General features: G+C 48.2%; 1 protein-coding gene across 1 annotated transcript in view; it reads right to left on the bottom strand.

The window, feature by feature from the left end:
• The window catches only part of SLC6A11 (solute carrier family 6 (neurotransmitter transporter), member 11), a gene marked incomplete at its 5' end in the record, with an annotated part of 123,462 nt that overhangs the window by 77,711 nt on the left and 24,388 nt on the right, over positions 1–21,363 (bottom strand). The window contains one exon of the mRNA XM_011994147.1: positions 15,723–15,855. Coding sequence (XP_011849537.1) covers positions 15,723–15,855 — 133 coding nt within the window. The remainder of the gene's footprint in view (positions 1–15,722; positions 15,856–21,363) is intronic.

Below are 21,363 nucleotides of genomic sequence, written 5' to 3' on the forward strand. Positions count from 1 at the left end.
CCCCCAAATCTGTTCCTCCTTTTGTGTCCCCATTTTAGATAATGGTGTCATCCAAGCTACAACCTCCATGTGTCTTCTTTGATTTCAGCCTCCCTGCTTCCCGCTCTTCAAGGATAAACCTTTTGACAGGGAGGAATGCATAGTCTGACTCCACTTCCCAGAAGTTCCAGCACTCCATGGAAGGTGCTCTTACCCAGTATGGCCAGTTCCAATGGACGTGCCCAGCCCAGCACATGTCTTACAACCCTCGCCCTCCTTCTCCCACCTTGAAGCCTCATTAGCCTGGATTTTCCCTTCTTCTCAGGGAACCCTTCAACTTCCTCTTCCTCTCAGCCCCTTACATGTTGGTGCTCCCCAAGTCCCATCTTCACTCTTGTGCTCTTCTCTCTTGCATTCTCTTCCTGGCTATCCCACTTGTTCCCAGAGCTCCAATTCCATCAATTCTAAGATAAATGTTTTAAAAATGGTTCACCTTATTATCTCTGAAATCAGGATGGTTCCCAAGTGGCAGCTGCAATGTAGTTTCCACTGCCAGAATAGAAGGGACCAAGGACATAGCTGTTCCTATTGTCATCACTATAGCTGAGCTAAGGGCTTTGTTGGATAAAATATTTTAAATTAATTTAGTCAATTACTATGTGAGATTTAGAATGTCTTTTAAAAAGATTACACTATGTCTCTGCAGAAAGGCACAGAAATAGGGATAAATTTTGATACTCTAAAGAAAATAGAAATCATTGGTGAAATGATCACACTTCCATATTTTCTTGCAAAGAAACAACCAATTATTTTGTGGATCCAAGAAAAGAAGATATCCCCAAGTAAATGAAGCTATGTTACATTCTGTTACAACAATACATACAAACTGATTGCCAAAAAATACCCCAGAAAACACACCTGAGAAGAAGAATCTGCCAATTCCTTTGGAAGAAACTTCAAAGCAACAAGAGAGTCTGGTATGACTATTCTATGTGTCACACAGGAATAATGTTAAAGCAATGGATAGTAGATTAATTGGAAGTGTTTTTACTTCTGGTAAATGTTCTTAACTGAAAGCATTATGTACCTTCTGGTACACGAAATAATGACGTAACTTAGGTTAGACAAAATATGGCATATTAGAGGTTTCTCATTTTGGGAAGACACAGGTCCCTTCAAAAACACGATGGTATCTACAGACCCTCACCCTAGAAAAATGTACATATCACACAATCTCAGAATTTTTATACAATTCCAAGGGGTTCATGGACACGTTGAAACATCCACGGGCTCCAGGTAAAGAAATCCTAACATATATGCTAACAATTCCACTCCACCTGAGCTCAGACATACCTGTCTGCTACCCAAACATCTCTACCTGCAGAGTCACAGACATTGCAGACTTAACGAGTCCCCAAAGAATGGTCTCCCTCAACTCCAGCCAAAACTCGGCCTGCTACCATATTTCTCCATTTCACCTACCAGCACCACTGAGCACTGGGCACTCAAGCCAGAAAGCCAGGCTTCATCTGGGGCTGCTGTGTCTCCTTTACCCTCTACATTGGGTCACAGAGGGCTGACTCATACTCTTGCATATTTCACAAATACTTACTCTTCTCTCCACCTCAAAGTTGTCACTATCTCCTACCCAAACTACTGAATGGCTTGTGTTCTGGTCTCAGCCCCTCCTATTCATTCCACATGCCACATTTTATGGTGGTCTTTTTATAAAGCTTGGTCATAGCATCCCCTGGCTTTAAGCCTTCTGGTGCCTCTGCATTGCTCTCCATTTCTTACCAGGCTTGTCTACAAGCCCTTCATAAGCTGATCTCTACCTACCAATCCAGCCTGCTTCTCTTCATACACCCTCAAGGGCTGCCCATTCTGGGGATAAAGAACTTGTTCCATTCCTTTCCAGAGCCATGTTCTCTCTCTCTCTCTGGACAATCCCACATGCTGCACAGGACCAAGTCTTAGATATTTGCCTTTATATCTCCTTGACTTACCAGAATACCTAAAAACCAGTAGGTGTTTAATAAGTGTATGTTGAATTAATTTGAAGGCACATAGCTCTGTAAAACAATAACACAGTATTAAATGCCATAGTGAGATAGAGAAACAGAGTGGGTTCCAGTCCCAGCTCTGTGACCTTGAGCAGGTTACTGTACCTCGCTAAGTCTCAGTGTGCCCACCTACAAAGTGGAAACAAAAATAACTACTTCAAAGAATTATTGTGAAGATTAAATGACATAACGTAAGTTAGTGGTCACAACAAGAGCAGTACATCCTCTAAGGGTCAACCTGGAGACATGTAGAGGCATTTCGAGTCATCATAAAGATAGAGGTGATGCATTTGATGGCCAATAACTAGAGATGTTGAGAACCCTACAGTGTGTGGGGCCATCCCCACACAGCAAAAAACTCTCCTGCTTCTCAAGATTTCCGCATGTGCCACTTCCTGTGGGGTGGGGAGGAGCTGTTTATAATTATTCGAGTGAGAAGCTAACTCTGTTTTACATATATCCTCGAAGTTTTTTTTTAACCTCATTTTAATATAGACTGAATTTTCCAGAAATGCAATTACCATGTAAAGTGAGGAAAGGCTGTCTCTTTAACTCAGTACTTTACCAAGCATTGTTCATCATTTCAGAAAATCATGTCACTAATGGCTGCACTGTCCACGGAATGTGAGTGATTGACACAACCACCATTGTATTAGTCACTATTTCAGCTATTGCATTCATGGTGGATTCTATAATAACATATGTGACTAGTTCTTTTTTAAAGATGTAAAACATGGAGAAAAAGTATGGACAATATTCAGTGGTGCATCGGCTCTCTTGTCTCACATCCATATGTATTTCTTACAAGCTGGTGCCAGCACCTGACTACTTCATTATGTTTTCTTGTGTGCTCGAGCATTTACATATTGAAATACATGCTGTTTTATTTATAATTTGCTCTCTTTTTGCTTTTCCTTTATAATATAGCTAGGGCATCATATCAATTTTCTTGAACGTAACTGTGCAGATTATTTATGAGTTGCATTTCAGGGTGACAAAAGCCATGTTACAAAATCCTTGTCACAAACAAGGGGTGCAGGGTCTGTGAGTGGCTTGTAAAAGCCCTGGCACCAAGGCTGGCATAGAGTAAGCATTTGTTTCCTGGGTGTTGGTACTATTATTATCAATATACTGAGCCGATCACAATTATGACACAACTTAATTGTGATTCAGGATAAGGCTCTTATCTGGCTTCAGCCGAGTGAATTATTGTCTGCTCCAATGTTCTCACTGGGGGTTCTAGTTCATTACACACCAGGGGTTGTCAAACAGGAAGGAAGACAGCTGCTACCCAGCATAGAGCACAATGTGAAGCCTGTTGGTGCCACCTCCACTTTCCCAAAATACACCCCCTACTCAGGAACATCAATGGCTCCCCGCTGCCCATGGGACCTTCCTCTGATAATTGTGCTTCCTCTACTCTGAAGTCCGGCCCAGCCTATGGCTTCCCAACCTCTATAGCCATCCTTGGCTCTACCTTTCCACAACCCTCCTCCAATGTGAGGTCCAGTTCTAGCCCCTCCCCTTGCTCAAAGTGATGCTGAAATCACACCTCTTCCAGGAGGTCTTTCCAGACCACCCCGGGCCACTATAACCTCCTTATCCAAACTCGGTACCAACACAGACTGTGCCAGGATTTGATAATACTTACTCCAGAATCATGCTGATTATCTTCAGTTGAGTGAATCCAATCTTACTTCCCCCACTAAATCGAGAGCACTTTGATGTTGGAGCATGGATTTGTAAAAACTACAAGCAATAATGATGAGACTTACATCGGGGTGTTCCCTGCATACGAGCATGGAGGAGCATTTCTACACATCGCCTCACTTGAGCCTTATAACAACCCGTGAGGTGGGGGGCTCTCAGTGCCCCCGGTAAAGCTGAGGAAACAGCTCAGAAGAAAAGAAGGCCTGTGCCCAAGGTCACCGGGGAGGCAGAGCAACCATTCAGACCTGGGCCTGCCTGGTTCCAGAGGTGGTGGAGCCCATGGGCTCTGCTCTCTTCCACCCATTCATTTTCAAATTACCCAGCCCACCACAGGTACCCGGCACATCATAAGCGCTTGTCCTGGTGGGTGGGAGGGAGGGCCCATGCTTGTTGAGGACTCTGTGGGTACCAGGGAGAAAAGCACCGGTTTTAGGGTCCACCTTGGTAGACCTGGGTTTAAATCCTGACTCCTCCACCAGCTGTGGGACCCTGTGCACATCACTTACCTCTCTGGGCCTCAATATCTTCATTTGTAAAGTGGATTTGCCAACACTCGCCTGACAGCCTATTGTGAAGGTTAAGTTAAATCATGAAAGTAGAGGGCCCAGGACAAAGTCCAGCAGTGCTCTGCAAATGATGTGCCTCAGCTCAGCAGGAAGGACCTGGGTCTGTCTGACTCCACTGCTTTCGGGACTCTCTCTTCCCATCATTTCCCTGCTTCCTTCTCAACCTGCAGTCTCCCTCCATTTGCTCCTGGTTATCAGACAAGGGTCTCGCACCTAGAGCTGCACTCTCAGAATCACACACAATTTCTATCAATCCTTTCTCGATTGTCACTCCTTTTCCCCAAGACAAGTTTTCCCTCTGCTCTTCCCTTAGCCTCCGCTGGGGGTGAGGGAGAAGAGCAATTGGTTGAGTGACTGCCAGGAAATGCTAGCATTTTCACTCCAATCAATCAAATGGGTGCTAGCACATGACAGGCATCACAGACTTGCTGGCTGATGGAATCAATCAACAAGTGACCACTCATAGCACATCCCATGTGGCTCACACTAGGAATAAAAAAATACATGCTCTTAGAGTCCCTGGCATGCAATGGGTTCCCAATCAACATAGGCAGAGGAAGGAAAACCGAAGAGAGGAAAGAGGGAAAAGGGAAGGAGGTAAGCTTTCTGGTCATTGTACACATGGTTTCTTTTCCCTAGAATCCCCTACTTCTCCTGCTTCTGGGAAATTAACAACTATCCACATTTCATACCTCAGCTTAACACCACTGGCTCCCCAGGGTCATATTTATCTTTACCACAGGGAGATTTTTTAACTGTCTGTTTACTAGTCTGACTCGCACTCCAGCCTGTAATCTTGTTTAGAGTTGGTATCTGCAGTGTCTGGCACAGGACATGGTACACAGGACAGGCTTAGTAAATATTTGTCTCATGGAGTAAGAAATCTCCCTGGACCCACAAGCTTGACAGAGACACAAGAGGCAAACTTAGGGATGCTCAGCTGGATGCTGCTGCTGCTAAGAGCTATGGCAGGAGTGAGGAGATGGCCAAGAAGGATGAGGGTAGGAGAAGTCAGGGAAGGCTTCCTGCAGGAGCAGAAGACAGCAGGGTGTGGCAGAAACAAAAGAGATGAAGAAGTGAGGGATGGAGAATCTAGGTCTGTGCAGTGTTCTAGAGGCAGAAAGTTGCTCTGGATTCATTATCATAGTTCTGCCACTAAAAATTGACTTCAGCCCATTACTTAAACCTTTAGAGCCTCAGTTTTTCACATCTGCAAAATGGGGTGATTAGTATCTACTCCACAGGGTGCTTGTATCAACGGGAGATATTTTACTTAGCTAATTGTCACTTGTGTGTTCTCAAGCATATCACAGCCTCATTAGTAAAGTTAGAGGACTGAATTTGCTGATTAGCCCTCTGTCTATCCATCCACATAGCTATTCACTGCACCCCTACCCATCTCCCCATTCCTCACGTATCTACCTACCCGCCTACTCACTCACCCACCCACCCATCCATCTACTCACCCACCCATCCATCTACTTACCCACCCGTTCACCCATCCATCTACGCACCCATCCACACATCTACTCACGCACCCATCCATCTACTCACCTATTCACCATTTTTTATTTAGGCACCTGGTTCAGCACCAGGCAGTCTGTCCTTTGGGAGCTTATTTTATAATGGGTCAAATGTGTGTATAAACATACAGAAAAGTTATAAATATACTAAGTCTACACTACAGGAGGTAGGGAGACTGGACTGAAACAGAGAAGGACGTTGAATGCTGGGCTCAGGAGTGATATTAAGGCAAGGACTCAAATCAGACAGATGTGCATCTGCATCTTGGCTCTATTACGTACTGTCTCTGAGACCTCGAGTGGCTTCCTCAGCCTCTCTCTGCCTTATAAAAGGCAGGAGGGGGATAACAGCATGAGATCCTGGGAGGCTGCTGGGAAAATTAACAGAGAAGATGCTGCATGGTGCTTAGCACAACGCCTGCCTGTGGCCAAGCCTCCCGCAGTGTTAGCTCTGATTACACATACTAAGGATTAGAAGGCAACACACAAACAAGGAGAGAATGTATAGTGGTGGGATTGGAGGGAACTATTCTTTCTTTTTTTTTCTTTTCTTTTTTTTTTTTTTTTTTTTTGAGATGGAGTTTCGCTCTTGTTGCCTAGGCTGGAGTGCTGTGGTGCGATCTCGGCTCACCACAACCTCCGCCTCCTAGGTTCAAGTGGTTCTCCTGCCTCAGCCTCCCGAGTAGCTGGGATTACAGGCATGCAGCATCACACCTGGCTAATTTTTTGTATTTTTAGTAGAGATGGGGTTTCGCCATGTTGGCCAGACTGGTCTTGAACTCCTAACCTCAGGTGATCTGCCTGCTTCAGCCTCCCAAAGTGTTGGGATTAGAGACATGAGTGAGACTATTATTTTGCTTAGAAATAGCTTGTTAAAAGTATTGTTTGGACAATTTCTGAAAATCAGTGTCAGTGCCATAGGTGACGGGGAGTTACTGCCAGGTTCTGAGGGGAGAGCTACACAATGAAAGCCATATGGAAGGAAGCTGCGTCTGGCCATGGTACACAAGAAAGCCAGGACCCCGGCAGGGTATACAGTAGGGTGGCCCACTGGTGCTACCATCCAGGTGTGAGACAGGGCATGCCTGCATGAAGGTACTGTGCTGGCTCTGCCATGTGCAAGGTGGCTAAGGCTATGGTTCCCAGTCATCCATCCAACATGAATCAAGGTGTTGCCGTGAAGGTATTTCATAGATGTGATTCACATCCACGGTCAGGTGACTTTACATCCAGGAGATTATGTGGGATAACCGGGGTAGGCTCAGTCACTCAGAGGAAAGGCCTACAGAGCAGAGTGGAGACTTCCCCAATGAGGAAGAAGTTCTGCCTGTGAACAGCAGCTTCAGCTGCGTGGAGAGTCCCAGCCTACCCCTCCCGATGGCCTGCCCCCACAGTTACTAATTCCTCCACTCGAGCTCTTCCTCTGTATCTCCTACTGGTTCTGCTTCTCTGGTTGGACGCCAACTGACACAGGTGGCAGAGGGATGGAGGGGAGGGGTGGCCTTGGCAGGTGCTCTGGAGGGGGACCCAGCTCCACATCAATCCTGACTGCACTGGGGCGAGTGGGTCATTGCCCGCAGGCAACAGCAAGTGGGGGTGCCCTTGCAACATGCCAGCTGCGGCTTAGCCATCCAGTCTCAAGCTTGTGTTATCTCTCCCTGCTACCTCAAATGCCCCTTTGAGCTTTAGCTCATCACTGTTCCTGCCACATCTGTCCAAGGAGGCTCACAGGTCCCCCTGCCTGGAGCTGCCCAGACATGCTGGCCCCAGGGTATCTTTCTTCACTGCAGCCCACCTTGGCTGCCAGGCTCACCTGACTCAATCATCCCAGCCTGGGCTCATTCTTTCACAAGTAACAACACTCCACTGTCACTGCATGCGTCATGCTTTAACCCTGACAGAAGGGGAAACTGAGGCCCAGAGAGGTGAAACAGCCCTGGTTGGCCCACACTAACTCACACAGTTGGCAAGTGGTGGGGCAGGGCTCCCGACTCCCAGCTCCTGCTCGTTCCACTCCCCCCACCATCTGTGCCTCATCTTCTCTTATTTCCCCAATTCTTGAGAGCTAATCATTCTTTTACCATTCTCCATAGCACCTAGCACAGAGCTAATATTCAGTAAACACAAAACAAATTCCCCACTCGTTTCTGGCTTAGTTTTCCAAAGCACTGTGCCTCATCCTGCACTGAGAGCAAAGCCACTTTGAATATTTGGTGCCTGCCAAACAGGAGGGTGGCTTCCTGTTTCCCAGGGAGACCCATGTGCACAGGGACAGGACTGCACAGGCACCAGGTGCCAGGAGGGGCTCGGTAAGGGTTAACTGCAGCATCACTGCCCGCCCCTGCCACTGGGACTTCTGGCCTTCTCCAGGCCGCCAGCCACAGGACCTCCTCCCACCCAGCAATCACTGGGACTTTGGGGGGCCTTTGTGCTTTAATAAAGACGGTATTACCAAGTCGCAAAACTTCCCTCCTTTCCAAGCTTCCTTGCTGCCAGGGTTCCTGCTAAAGGTGAAGCCCTGTCATTCAAGGCCAGAGAAAGGGCTGAATCAAGATGCTGAACTCTTTTGACTTAATGTCACAATCTACCGCTCTCCCCAAACCACAGTGGTGTGAGAAGTGCTCCCAACGGTATGGCAGCTTCGGTGTCCTCGGGTTCAGGGCCCCGGGGCAGGGGCTCTCCTGTTTGGCCGCCCAGGCGTTCTGCATGCATCTCATGAACGCTCTAGTTTCCTCTCTGAATGCAGACATCAGTCCTGGCCCCTGGGAGAGTCCTGCCACCAAGGCAGCTCTCCTCTCGCTTGAGACTGCAACAAAGGCCACTTGAGGGCCCAGAGACAGCGCTGCCCAGTTCCTTTCCTGGGCCTGTCCTCTGCTCTTTCACACATCCCTTCCTTTTATTTCCCCAGCCCCCCTCTACTCCTGCTTTATGCCTCATTGAGCCATTAGACACTTAATAGGGTGCTCCTGTAGAATAAATTTTCTGTGTGGGGCTCCTGATGGCTCTCCCCGCTGGTGCTCCAGCCCACCTTGGTGGCAGTAAGGGAGGGGAGGAGCCTCCTGCAGCCCCTCTGAGAAATGCCTCCATCTGCAGATCCAAGACCTGCTGGCTTACCCCATGGTAAGCCATGATGGGCTCTGACAGCATCCCCCCATTGTGATCTTAAGGCTTACGCACCATGCACCTTTGTTTTCTCATCTGTGAAATGGGGACGATCCTCACACCTTCTGCATAGGGTTGTTGTGAGCACTGAATGAGTTAAGGCTTTGGAGCAGGGCCTGGAGGGAAGAAGGCGCCACTCAGGCCTCGGCCTTGCAATGACCATCCTCCAGACGACACGATCTGCTTAAGAGTCCTGTGCCACCTCCAATTCCTCTACTTGTGGGTGAATGAAGGAAGGGAAAGAAAAAAATCAATTCAAGGCTCTTTGCAGCTGTTTCTGTGTGAGTGTGTCTGTCTGTCTATGTGTGTGTGTGGTTTTTTTTCCTTGCCTTGGTGTCCTAGAGCTTTGAAAAGAATAAAAACAGAGCCCCAAAGCAGTGAAAAGGCATGATTCTTCTTAAAATCCCAGTTAATCCTGCTTCCTTTAAAGTGGCAATAGGAGGAGGCGGGGAAGGGACCAGAATTGTTTCTGCAGCACCCTCCCCTCCCAGCCACTGCTCTTGGAGACCAGGAAATGAGGGGGAAAAATCCATAAATCATCCACCAAGAGAAGGACAGAAGAAGGAACCAGGCAGTAGGGAGAGCAAGGAACAGGAGCCAGCTGGGGAGGGTGTAGGGGCAGAGTCGGGGGACACTCGACTGTCTGCTAGGTGGAGGTGGCTGTCTGCAAGGGCAGTGTCTGGGCCAAAGGTTGGGTCAGCCACGTCTGTTCAAAAGGCAAAGGACAGCAAGGTCTCAAAATCTTATATGGAACCAGGCCCTGAAGAACAAGGATGAAACCCCGAGAGGTGTCTCTGATCTGACCACCTCTCTGCATTCTCCTGCCACCTCCTCCCTGGTCCTATGCTAACAGGGCCACACCCTGCCACAGCCCCACCACTCCCCACCAGTCCATTCACAACAAGCAGCCAGAGCCAGCTTGCAGGGATGAAAAGAGACTGTGCTATCCCTTTTGGAACACCTGCAGTGGTTCTCCAATGCACTTAGAAAAAATTCAGCAATGCCTGACCCCCACCGCTTCCCTTCTGATCTCATGCCACCATCTTTCTCAATCACTGACTTTGCTTTGCCTCACAAGTTCACCAGGTCCTTCCCACTTGAGACTTCACATGTGCCACTCACTGGCCCCGTCCCATCCTTCTCATCACAGACAGAGGCCATCCCTGACCTCTCTGAGGAGGACACCTGCCCTCATGCTTCCCTCTCCCAGCCCCATGCTCCCTCTCACTGTACTTATGTTGCTGGTTTATCTTCCATCTCTCTACCCCATGGTAAGCCCCATGGTCTGGTTCACTGGCCGTTGAAAAGAATCCCCAGCCTGGTGCCTGGTGTAGCAGGTACACAGTAAACACTTGCTGGGTGAGTGAATGAATAAGCGAGTGAATGAGCAACCTCTCTAGCAAGTGAACATGTGGACATGGGAAATATCCCATTTGGGGCTGGAAGGCTGGAGTGAAATTTTTAAGGATCCTTTAGAAAAGCTCTCCACTGAAAACCATCATGTTGCTTTTTAATATTTGAAATAGCTCACACTTTGGGTGATAGCAATTTACATATTAGCTTCTTGTTAAGTGAGAATTTGTTTGCATAAATTATTTTAATAAATTAGACCATCAGTCCATAAATTTTTTTTATAAAGGGCCGGGTCACAGATATATTAGGTTTTATGGGCCACACTACGGCAATTACTCCACGCTGCCTCCGTAGAAACACAAAAACATCCAGGGATAATATGTGGGTGAATGGATGTGGCTGTGTTCCATTAAAACTTTATTTACAAAAGCAGGCAGCAGACTGGATTTGGCCCTAAAACCATAGTTGGCCAATCCCTGGATTAGATTAAAGCTTACCAAAACCACAAGAGAAGGACACACAGTAATGAAAAGGTTTTTTTTTTTTTTTTTTGGCTTCAACAAATATGCACAGAGATACTAGAAAAATATCACAAAACATTAATATTGCTGTGCATGCTTTGGCCTAAGATAGAGTTTACAATTCTGAATTTATGTGAAATTGTTGTTTCATAGAATATAAAGCATTTCAGTTGTTATCATTCTGCATGTCTGCAATGTTTGTGCAAATGGGAAATTCTAAGGGCAATTTTCATTCTGGAGGTACTAGGGAACTACTGAAGGTTCAATGTTTCTTGAATGTGTGGGTGGGAAACAAAAATGGAGAGGACAGGATGTTTTTGGTGTTTTTCTTTTTAAACAAAAATAGACTTGGTCAATAATTGGATGAGAGGTATCCAACATGCCTGAGTGGTTTCAGACCCAGGAGACCAGGAGAAGGAGCTGGTGACAGGAATGGGCAAGATGGATTCAATTGATGAAAAAAACAAAGACATAGGAAAATCACAAAGACGTCTCCACTTTCTGGTCACTTAATTTCAATTATCCCCACTCCAATTATCCAAACTGAAACTTTGCATCATCCAGAAGATACAAACAGTCTGGAAATTTTCTCCTGAAGAAAGCAAGCACTTTAGAATCCTATGTTTTCGCAGGACTTAACACACAATTGAGAAAGGCTTTTTTTAAATAGGAGATTTCTGAAATTTCCAGTAGTGTCTAGAGCAAGAACTAAAAAAACTGCTTCTGAGCGAACAGATTGCTCATCGGACCCCGAGGTTGGGGGAAATCCCACATGCCTAATGTCAAAAGATTGTGAGGCATACTGGGAGGTACCCAAGGGGGTTTGTGGAGAAGAACATGTGTGGATGTTGTCCCGGCAGGGAGACGCTAACACCAGTGCTTCTAGGACTTCACCTCTGGTGTTGTTAGAGCCCCATTTCAGATCAACTTATTCATGACCTGATCCCAAATCCTCACTTACAGAACCACCTGCTGAAAGGCCAGGTCTACAGTGTCTGCCTCCCTGAGCAGGTGAAATGCTCACTGAATTGACTTAAAGTTGGGGATATTGTTTTAACATCCCTTGGAGATAGGTGGGGTCTGGGGACTTTTTCTTGAATTAACGAACATTTATTATAAATGGAAATTTGTGCTGAGGCTTGAGTATGGGCAGCAAGCTGGAACTTCAGGGAAGAGATGAAGAGGGAACACAAAGCTAGTCGCAGCTGGACAATAGCTGGGAGATGGGTTTCTTCCTATTCGAACAGCCTCGTGAAAAAGGGTCTGGCTAGGTTCCCACAGGCCAGGGGCAGGGGTGACCTCTGCCCACTTGGGAAGTTTCAAATGACCCCATGTTTTATTTTTAGCTGTTTTTGTACAGAACACAAAAAAACCTTTGGGTGCTGGGCTCGTCTCCAAAGTGAAGCAAGTCGTAAACAGGAACAAAAGTGCCAGATCCTCCCCTGAAAAGCCTACCTATCAATTCACGGACTCGGGGTTTCTCTAAACTGCCAGATGTGCCCCCACAGAACCTCATCATTCATAACAAGCTGGGAAACTGGGGACCAGGCTGTCACTCCTGGCCCGATACTTATTCACTGTGTGACCTCAGGCAAGCCCTTCCACTCTCTGAGCCTCAGTTTCTTCATCCATAAAATAAGGGCAGAGGTGAACCAAACCATTTCTAAGGATTCTTACAGCTCCAGCAAACTGCATCTCATCCAGGATACTAATGCTGGCCTTGGCCACAGGACACTTGGAGGAGAAACCCAGTCTTCAGGAAAATACTTACTTGGCTCATCTGGTTTCAGCATTTCCCTTAAAAGCACCATTTAGAAAGAGCTGCAGCCAATAATCCTTGAGCACCTACTATGTGCTATCTCATTAAATACCTCTTCATAACCAGTCCATAAGAAAATCACCATAGTCCTCCCATCACAGATGACAGGTATGACAGTATATCCAGGACATGGACTGCATGGTCCCCAGTGCTGGAAGTTAATCCCAGTCTTCTGCTTCCTACTGGAGGATCCTTGAGCAAATTATTGATCCCTCCATGCCTCAGTTTCCTCATCTGTAAAATGGGGATAACGACAGCCCCCATCTCACGGGGCTGTTCAAAGCCTAAATGCAGTAGGCATGAGAAGCACAAAGGAAGCACTCATAAATATTAACCATTACTACTGATAATTATCATGCTGCCATCACTACCACTCCTACCAGAGATGAGAAAAACGACGTTCAGGGAAGATGTGTGAAAAGATACCACTCAAAACAACACAATGTTCTACATCTTAATTGAGAGTCCAGGGGGAGGCAAGGAGGGAGTTGCCTGGGGTCAGTGTTGAAGCAGGGTCACTATGCAACGATGGCCAGGCTGCCCGCTCTCCCTTAGCCCCAGGTTCTCCACTGGTAAGGTAGAGGCAGCAGCTCGCCAGGCTGTGAGGATCTGTAGCTCTTGCAAGATGTCAGGGAGTGGAAAGCAGTGGATAAGTGTTCACTCCCTTGCCTTCCCCATAAGCCTCTTGTGAAATCTCTGAGATCCTAGCTGTTGGCCCTTCGTCGAACTCAGTTCTTTGCATTAGAATTCTCCAGCGCTCAGACTTAATTGCCCAGTCAGCAGCGAAGGGCCCCACTACCGGACTAAGTCTTCTCCTGCTGGCTAAGCGAAACCGCACTGCTGCAGCCCACAGTCTGGGGCCTGCAGCTCAAGGCCATATGAGGTCCTGGAACAGTCCAACCATGTCTATACACAAGCCTCGTGCAGGCAACCTTTCCTGCACCCACACACAGCCGCCATCCCGCCAAGCGCCACAGGCCTCTGTGTCAACTCCCAAGAGGTGGTAACCATAGCAGAATTAGTAATAATACCAACCATGATACCTCCTCCCTTCTCTTCACGGTTCATGAAGCACTTTCATATATTGTCTGGGTAGGGTAGAGGCTGTGTTTTATTCATCTTTAGAAACCTGCTGAATAATGCTAAGTGTATAGTAAATACTCAGAAACAACGACTTGAATTATCTTTATAATGAGATTTTTAAAGATTGCCACTTAGTCAGCATTTACTATTAGTTACTCTCTCTGTTGAGCACGGGCCATACTCAACTCTCCTTGCATTTCATCCTCACAACCACCTCATGTGGTGGTAAGCTCACTTATCAATCACATCTTACAGAAGAGGAAACTGAGGCTCAGAGAAGTGGAGCGACATGCCCAAGGTCACGACTAGAGGGTGACAGACCTGGGGTTTGAATCCTTACTCCTATACCCTCCAGCTTTTTTCCTGGAAGAGGCAGCAAGGAAGACGATGGGAGACCGTGTGTGGAGTCTGAAGAAGTAGATCAATAATGACACAGTTTTATAGTTGGAAAAAGAAAAATCCTATTTTCTTCATGATACAAACTACAAAAAGCAAATATAAGCAAAATCACCTTGGCTGCAGGGACATGAGAATCTCTGCTCTACTTTCTGCGGTCCCTCTGCATCTGTGTGACTGTTTTAAGTGCACCCTCAGCTTCCAGATAGCCCGTAGCACGGAACACCTTGGCTTCCTTCCTGCAGATCCGCCCACCTCAAACATTCTAGCAGTTTCTTCTTCATCCTACCCACCACTGTGGGAGCTGAGGGGAACATCTTTTGGAAAAGGGCCCAGAATTGTTAAGTTCCTGTTTCCCTGGAGGTTTTATCTCCAGCAGCAGCCCCAGCCAAGAACTTAGAGTTTATGAGCAATGGCCTATGGGAAGGAGGCAGGCAAGGAGGGATGTGGTCAGTGCAACCCAGGCATAAGAGATGCTTCATTTCCCCCTTTTTTGTAAGAAAAAAATGAATAGCAAAATGAGGAAACCATTGGCATCGACACTCAGCCACAGGATTGGGGGCGATAGGGAATGGTGGGGACTGTGGCCAACCAGAGCTCCCTGGAAGGAGGTGGCAGCTGCTCAGTTCAAACACATGCTGCTGTGTGGGCAGGCAAGTCCAGGGTTGCCAAATCTTACTTTCCAAGGGATGCCAGAATCAGATTTTTTTTTTTCCACATGAAATATCCTGATTTTTAAATGTTGTCAACGAATTCTTCCCCTCCCCGCCTTTTTAAAGTAAACACAGAAGTGAGTTGGATTTGGCTGCAAGTTTCTAACCTCTGTACTGATCCTTGCAGTGCACAGCATTTTCACTCCCCAAATGTCCCCATGGTCCCCTCTGCTTCCCAGCCCCTGTGCAGTAGGTGACACCATGTCTCAGGTAGGTGACACCGTGTCTCACGTTCTGGCCAACAGCCTGTGAGTGGAAGAGCCACGTGTAACTCCCAGACCATGGCAGTTAAAAGCTAGCCTCCTCCAGTTTCTCTTCCCTGGTGAGGCAGCAACCCGGGAGACTGCATGGTGCAGGTGACACAGCAAGGCTGCAAGATGAAGCAGTTTCTCTTTCCTCCAGACTCCAGGTGAGGGAGGAATACACCCCTGAGATCTTGGGGTCTGTCAGTGGAGGCAGCCAGCAGCACCTGCCCTCATGCACACCTAGAACCCCTGTCTTCATTACCAAAGAATCCTTGTAGTAGTTCAGCATTTCCCAATTTTCAAAGCACTTTAACCCTCTTACCTTGTATAACTCTCAACTCAATAAGACAGACAGGGCAAGGCTTTATTATTTCATAGACGCGCAAACTGAGGCTCAGAAGGTAAAATTGAACTGTCCTAACGTGGGCAGCCAATAAGTGCTGAGGGTGGTCACTCTGGTCCAGTGTTCCTCCCGCCTCCCAACTTAAGTGCTAGCCTCTGCAACATGAACTCCCCATTATTCTCTGGGTCATCTGTGAGCTCATGCCTTCCCCTGCCACGATTAGCTGCTTGAAGATTGACCTCTTACCTTTCCTGTAGACTTGGTCCCCTTCCAGATACAGAAGTAACAGATGGTCCAGGCTGCCAGGAGACACAAGGCCAGCTCCCAGCGAAGGTTCCCGATGTGCTCGATCCCATCGGAGATGGCCAAGACCCGGCGCCTGCAGAAGGTAGGGTGGAGAGTCACTGGGGCTGGGGCTGGGGCTGGGGCTGGCCCATCTTCAGCAAAGCTAGTGCTGCAGAGGAGCAGGGATTGGCCCATGTGCTCATTCACCCACGTCCACCATGGGCCAAATGTCTCCTCTGGGGAGGACATGGGGCCTCCGAGAGGAACAAGACGCAGCCCTCTGGACCTTGGATCATGGATTCACTCTCTGGGGAAAAAGACAGGCAAGTCTACAAATGTAGTACAAGAACAGCATGGAAAGGGCTCCGATGGAGGATGCATCCAGCCTACCTTGGGGTTCCCAGGAGATCATATTACCAGCCATAAATATCCTATATTCCTCCCTGAAGGGAGCCCCTACATCCTGCCCTGACAAACTTGAGGGGGGCCATAGGACTTGCTTTGACCATTGTTTGACCAACAATAAAACACGTGCCATTTCAGATAGAAGCTTCCAGAGACTGGGGGTATGGTTCTCCATCATCTCTTCTCCCTAACTCTGCTGTCATTACAGAAGCATGTGTCAAGACAGAGCCTTGAAAAACCTGAGTTCCTGAGTGACCACCTGCTACTGTGTCAGAGATATAGTCTGGGCAGGAAATAACTTTGTTGCTTGAAGCTGCTGAGCTCTTTGGGGACATTTGTTACTGCAGCATAACCCAACATATCCTGACTGCTACAGCGGGTCAGGGAGAGCTTCCTGAAAGAAGTGATATGTGAGCCAAATTGTGAAAGGTAAGTGGAATTTGGTCAGAAGAAGAAGGAAGTGGAGATGGTTTTAGGTGGAAGGAACGGCATGACCAGAAGTAGAGGATGGTGTGCTTTGGGAACAGCAAGCTGGGGTGCAGGGATCAGAAGGAAACAGCAGGAAAGGTAAGCAGAGGTGGTACCAGGGGGAGCCTTGACGATCATGCCAAAGTGTAGAGGCTTCCCAGAGGGCCCAGGCCACAGGACAGGGAGGACTCTGGGTGAGCTAAGCTAATGCCACCAGGCTCACTTCCCTCAGAACCCATCAATTCTTCAGAGTTGACGCAGGCCTGGCTCTCAGAGCCCATGCCTGGGGTTTGTGTTCCTTTAAAGTCAAACTCGCCACGCTCCATATTGTGCAGAACTATGGCACCAACACAAACCCCCTCTCCAAGCTTGCTCCACGAATCCCATTCCGGCTGCCAAACCAACCCCCACCAGACCAAGCCAGTCGCCTCGGCACTCTGGGAACGTCCTTTGAGAAAGGAGCTCCCATCCCACCAAGCATGAAAGCCACCCTCAGTGTCTGTCTCCCTGGGAATCCGCTCAGGGCCTGATTCTGCATTAATTACTCAATGACACCAATTAGCACTGGTCTACAGGCTCCCTCCAGCCCCAGCCCCGCCAGAGAAATCAGGCAGGCCCCCAAACAAAATCAGACTGTGTGCAGTCATAGATTTACTCAAAAGGAAATCAGCTTTCATACCCTTAGCCAGGAGAAGTGGGAACATCCACTGAAATACAATACACATTTACTGAGCACCTACTAGGTGCCAGGCACTATGTCAGACCCTAGGATAAAAAAGATAAGCATCATATGGCCCTTGCTCTCTACTAGAATAAGGTGGACCAAAAAAAGGTCCCAGTTATTTATGAAGGAAAGGAGGCAGCCATTTAATTATAATAACAATTGTTATTTTATTTGCTTCTTATGTCTTAGCAGTCTCTGGCTTTAATTCATTTTAAAACTACAGGCCTTATTAAATGAGGCCTTTAAGAGAATCTATGAGTATAACAGAGTAGCATGTTCCCGAGCATGATCCCTGGGCATGATCCCTGATCCCAAAGGTTTGCCAGAAACACAAAACTTTCTGCACCCCCACAGACCCACTGGGTCCCAACCTTTGCAAAGTGGCTCCCAGGGAGCTACACTTTGTGATTTCCCCTAGGAGTTCTCATACACAGTAAGGCTTGAGCACTACAGAAGTAGAGTTTTTGGTAATGAAGGAGTGATCTCCAAATGCCACCCGAATCATTTTTAAACTTATTTTTTTTGGAGGGAGGAGGAGAGGGGTTTGAGGGAGGAAGTCATGGATCCCTTGGGAAGTTACCGAAGGGATGGACTTTCTCCCCAGAGAAACACACTGGCTCCCAAAATGCTGCAGGAATTTCAGGTACCTACTGGCTCTCCTTTGCCCAGATTAAGAGCTGTGTGGGCTTACCCTGCCTTACACACGGCCACCCAAAGCATCCCCAATGCCCATCAGCTGGTGAACTACAAGGGACAACCCAGAGCTGGAAGGAATCAGGGCTGCTGCTGACAGAAACAGCCCAGGTGTACTCTGCACCAGCCCACTCGAGATGCTGAGCTTGTCACTAGAGGAACACACGAGGTCCCTACTGAGCCGGGGTGTATGCACGCGTATGCACATGCACACATGCATGTACACACACACACACACATACACGCACACACACACGTGCCTTCTTGTTGAAGTAGTTGTTTTCTGAACCTGGGACCTGAAAACTGGAACCCGCATGGGGACAGAGGGAGAAAGCGGGGCAGGCCCGCCAGGCACAAGCTGGCTCAGATCCCCTCTCTTCCACAATGTGGATGCTGCAAACTTTTGAGTCATGCAGCCTGCTCCGGCACCCTCTCGCTTAATTGAACAATCTAATTCCCAGAATGGGAAGCAGATTACTAAAAGCTACGGAGGATGAATTGCTCTTTTGTTTTACCAGACACTGTTTGAAAACATCCTCAAACTATTTTCCTCAGGTTTTACCAACGCTGACTTTAACTAGGAATGGACCTTTGGTTTCTAAAGGAAAGGGGGCTCGGGGGCCAGGTTCTCAGCCTATAGGGCAGTGGGGTTGTTTTGAAACCCACAAGGGCAGCCTTTGAGAGGATGGGGGCTGGGGCACTCAACTCCGGAGACTTGGAGAAGGCACAGCTCTTCCTGGGAAAAAGCTTTCTTAATGACCCTCCCCCATGAAATGCTGGGACAGAAGAAAGGTCTGAATAAGGAAGAGTTTGCTGCCAACACCCTGGCCAAAAAGGACCCAGAGACAGACCTCCCCCGACACTGTTAAGGGAGCGGGAAATGCTGAAGCCTAGATGGGTCTCTGCAGAGGGATCCGTTTACATGAGTAATATTTAGTGTGTACCTACTATGTGCCAGGCCCTACAGCAGATTCTTCACGAAGCACCCTTTTCAGGCCATAGTAGAGTAGTATATCTGGAGCTTTCCACCCAGAAGCTGCTCAAATCCCAGCCCTCTCCTTACCAGCTGCTCCACCTCGGGGAAGCGGCATCACCTCTCTGAGTCTCAGCTTCCTCATCTGTAAAATGGGAATAATGATACCTACCTTCAATGGCTTTTCAAGCATGAATGCATCTAACCCTCCCCCACAGTTCTTGAGATGAGCACAGTTATCATCACCATTTCAAAGACAGCGAACCTGAGGTGTAGAGAGGCGAAGTAACTTGCCCAAACTCACATCCTCAGCAAGAAACAGAGCTTGGATTTGAGCCCCGGGATCTTGGCTCCAGAGCCCACACTTTCAGCCTTGATTCCTCCATAACCCTAGCATCACCCACCACTTTCCTTTCTTAACAAATTAAAGCTACAGTAAATGCACACCCCAAAGCTGTCTTACATATCTTTGTGTACTAGGAGAGAGGAGTGTACGGAACATGGCATTCACACATTCAGTAATTTATTTAAACAATACTTACGAAAGCATCATCGGTGTGCCAGACACGGAGCTAAGCCTGGGGGTCTTTAAAGAGCCCGTGGTCTAGTGGAGAAAGCAGATAAGGAAACAGCAGCACATGGAGAGGGTGGGCACAGAGAAAGGTAGGGGAAGCTCCCAGGCACAGCAGGAGACCCTTGTGGGGATCAGTATCAGAGTGGGGGTTTGGGGGTCCTGAAGGGTAGGAGGAAAGTTAGCAAAGAAGAGGGGGCATATGCAGGAGAAAGGCCCCCAAGGGCAAAAGCCAGGAGGCTGGGAAGAACACCACAAGGCCAAAGAAGGGCACAGTGGGCTAGGTGAGTGCAGCTTGGGCTGGGTGAGAAGTAGGGTGAGGAGGCGGCCACATGGGGAGTAGGGGCTAGACTGTGAGCCTTGCTGAGGGGCCAGGGCTTCTTCCTGCGGGTGACAGAAGCCTAGGGAAGTGTTCAACAGTGGTGAGACCCCATCAGATGTGCGTTTTAGAACACTGTGGCTGCCATGGGAAGAATGAACGGTCAGGGTGGGGCAGAGGAGTTTGCCTCCATTTGAGCAAGCAATAGGGAAGGGAATAGTCCTAGAGAGGAATGGGTGGCTGGAGAGCAGCAGAGGAACAAGGTGACTCCCTGGGGCAGCCAGCGGCAGGAAAGAGCCAGGGCTAGGCTGACACCAGGTTCACACCACGGATCCTTGGATGGGTAGGGTGGGTCTTTAGGCTGAGCAGGAGTGAAGTGGTGCTTGGAACAGAGGAAGAGATGATGGCCAATCATTCTTTTAGATAAGATGATGTGGAGCTGTTGGCAAGACTCTCAGGTTGCTGCAATGCCCAGAGGCTACTGGGTCTCTGAATGCCCCCCAGAAACGACATGCAGACAGGGAATTCATACCTGAGCCCTCAGCCTTCAGAGTATCGCGGGAGACCAGAGAAGGGGGAAGATGGGGCCTACAACCAAGCCCCCAGAACCCCAACATCTTAAGGCAGCAAAAGGAAGGGAGTAGCCCTTGGAGGAGCAGGGAAGGAGTGGGCAGAAAGTCAGGGGAGCAACCCAAGGAGGGGGTATCCTCAAGGCAGAGGAAGGGGCATCTCCAGCAGGCAAGTAGCTGACCTGCAAAGGCTGCAGGCCAGCCTTGTGAGAGGGCAATGCCTGCGGGACTTGGGACCAGGAGTGGGGAGGCCCGGAGAGCCACTGTTTGATCTTAGAGTAGACTGGGTTGGGGGCAGATGAGAGGTGAGACCCTGAGCCACGTGGCTCCTTCAGGAAGTTTAGCTCCGATGAGTTAGGGAGAGGTGGCAGCAGCTAAAGGGGCCACAGGGTACAAGGGTTGTTTGATCCACATTTGTTTTGCTTTCAGGTTGGTGTAACTGGGCTAATTCACCAGAAAGATATGGAAGAAGGGAGAAATTTCAGAAACAGGAGGGAACAGGGGATAAGGGAGGAGGAGAAGAAGTGAAGGCCCTTACGATGGTGGAAGGGAGAGAATCCATAGGTGGAGGTGTTAGGCCAGCCAGGCATGGAGATGTCCTTTCTACTCAACAAGAGGGAAGGAATGGGGGAAGCTAAGAGGGTGGCTCAAAAGCAAACTACATCCTTCCTTATTAAGAGACTTGGAGGAAGGAGCGGAACTGGGAGGAGATGGCAGTGGTGAGTACTGTGCTCAGCACCACCTGACACCCTCCCCCATCTCGCTTCATTCAGTCTTCATGGCAACACCACTGCTGGGGCATGATTATATCCATTTCATGGATGAGGAAGCTCAGGGAGGTGAAGCAACTTGCCCAAATTGAGTCTTTTTTTTTTTTTTT

This window comes from Mandrillus leucophaeus, unplaced genomic scaffold, assembly GCF_000951045.1.
Source record: "Mandrillus leucophaeus isolate KB7577 unplaced genomic scaffold, Mleu.le_1.0 Scaffold442, whole genome shotgun sequence".
Lineage (NCBI taxonomy): Eukaryota > Metazoa > Chordata > Mammalia > Primates > Cercopithecidae > Mandrillus > Mandrillus leucophaeus.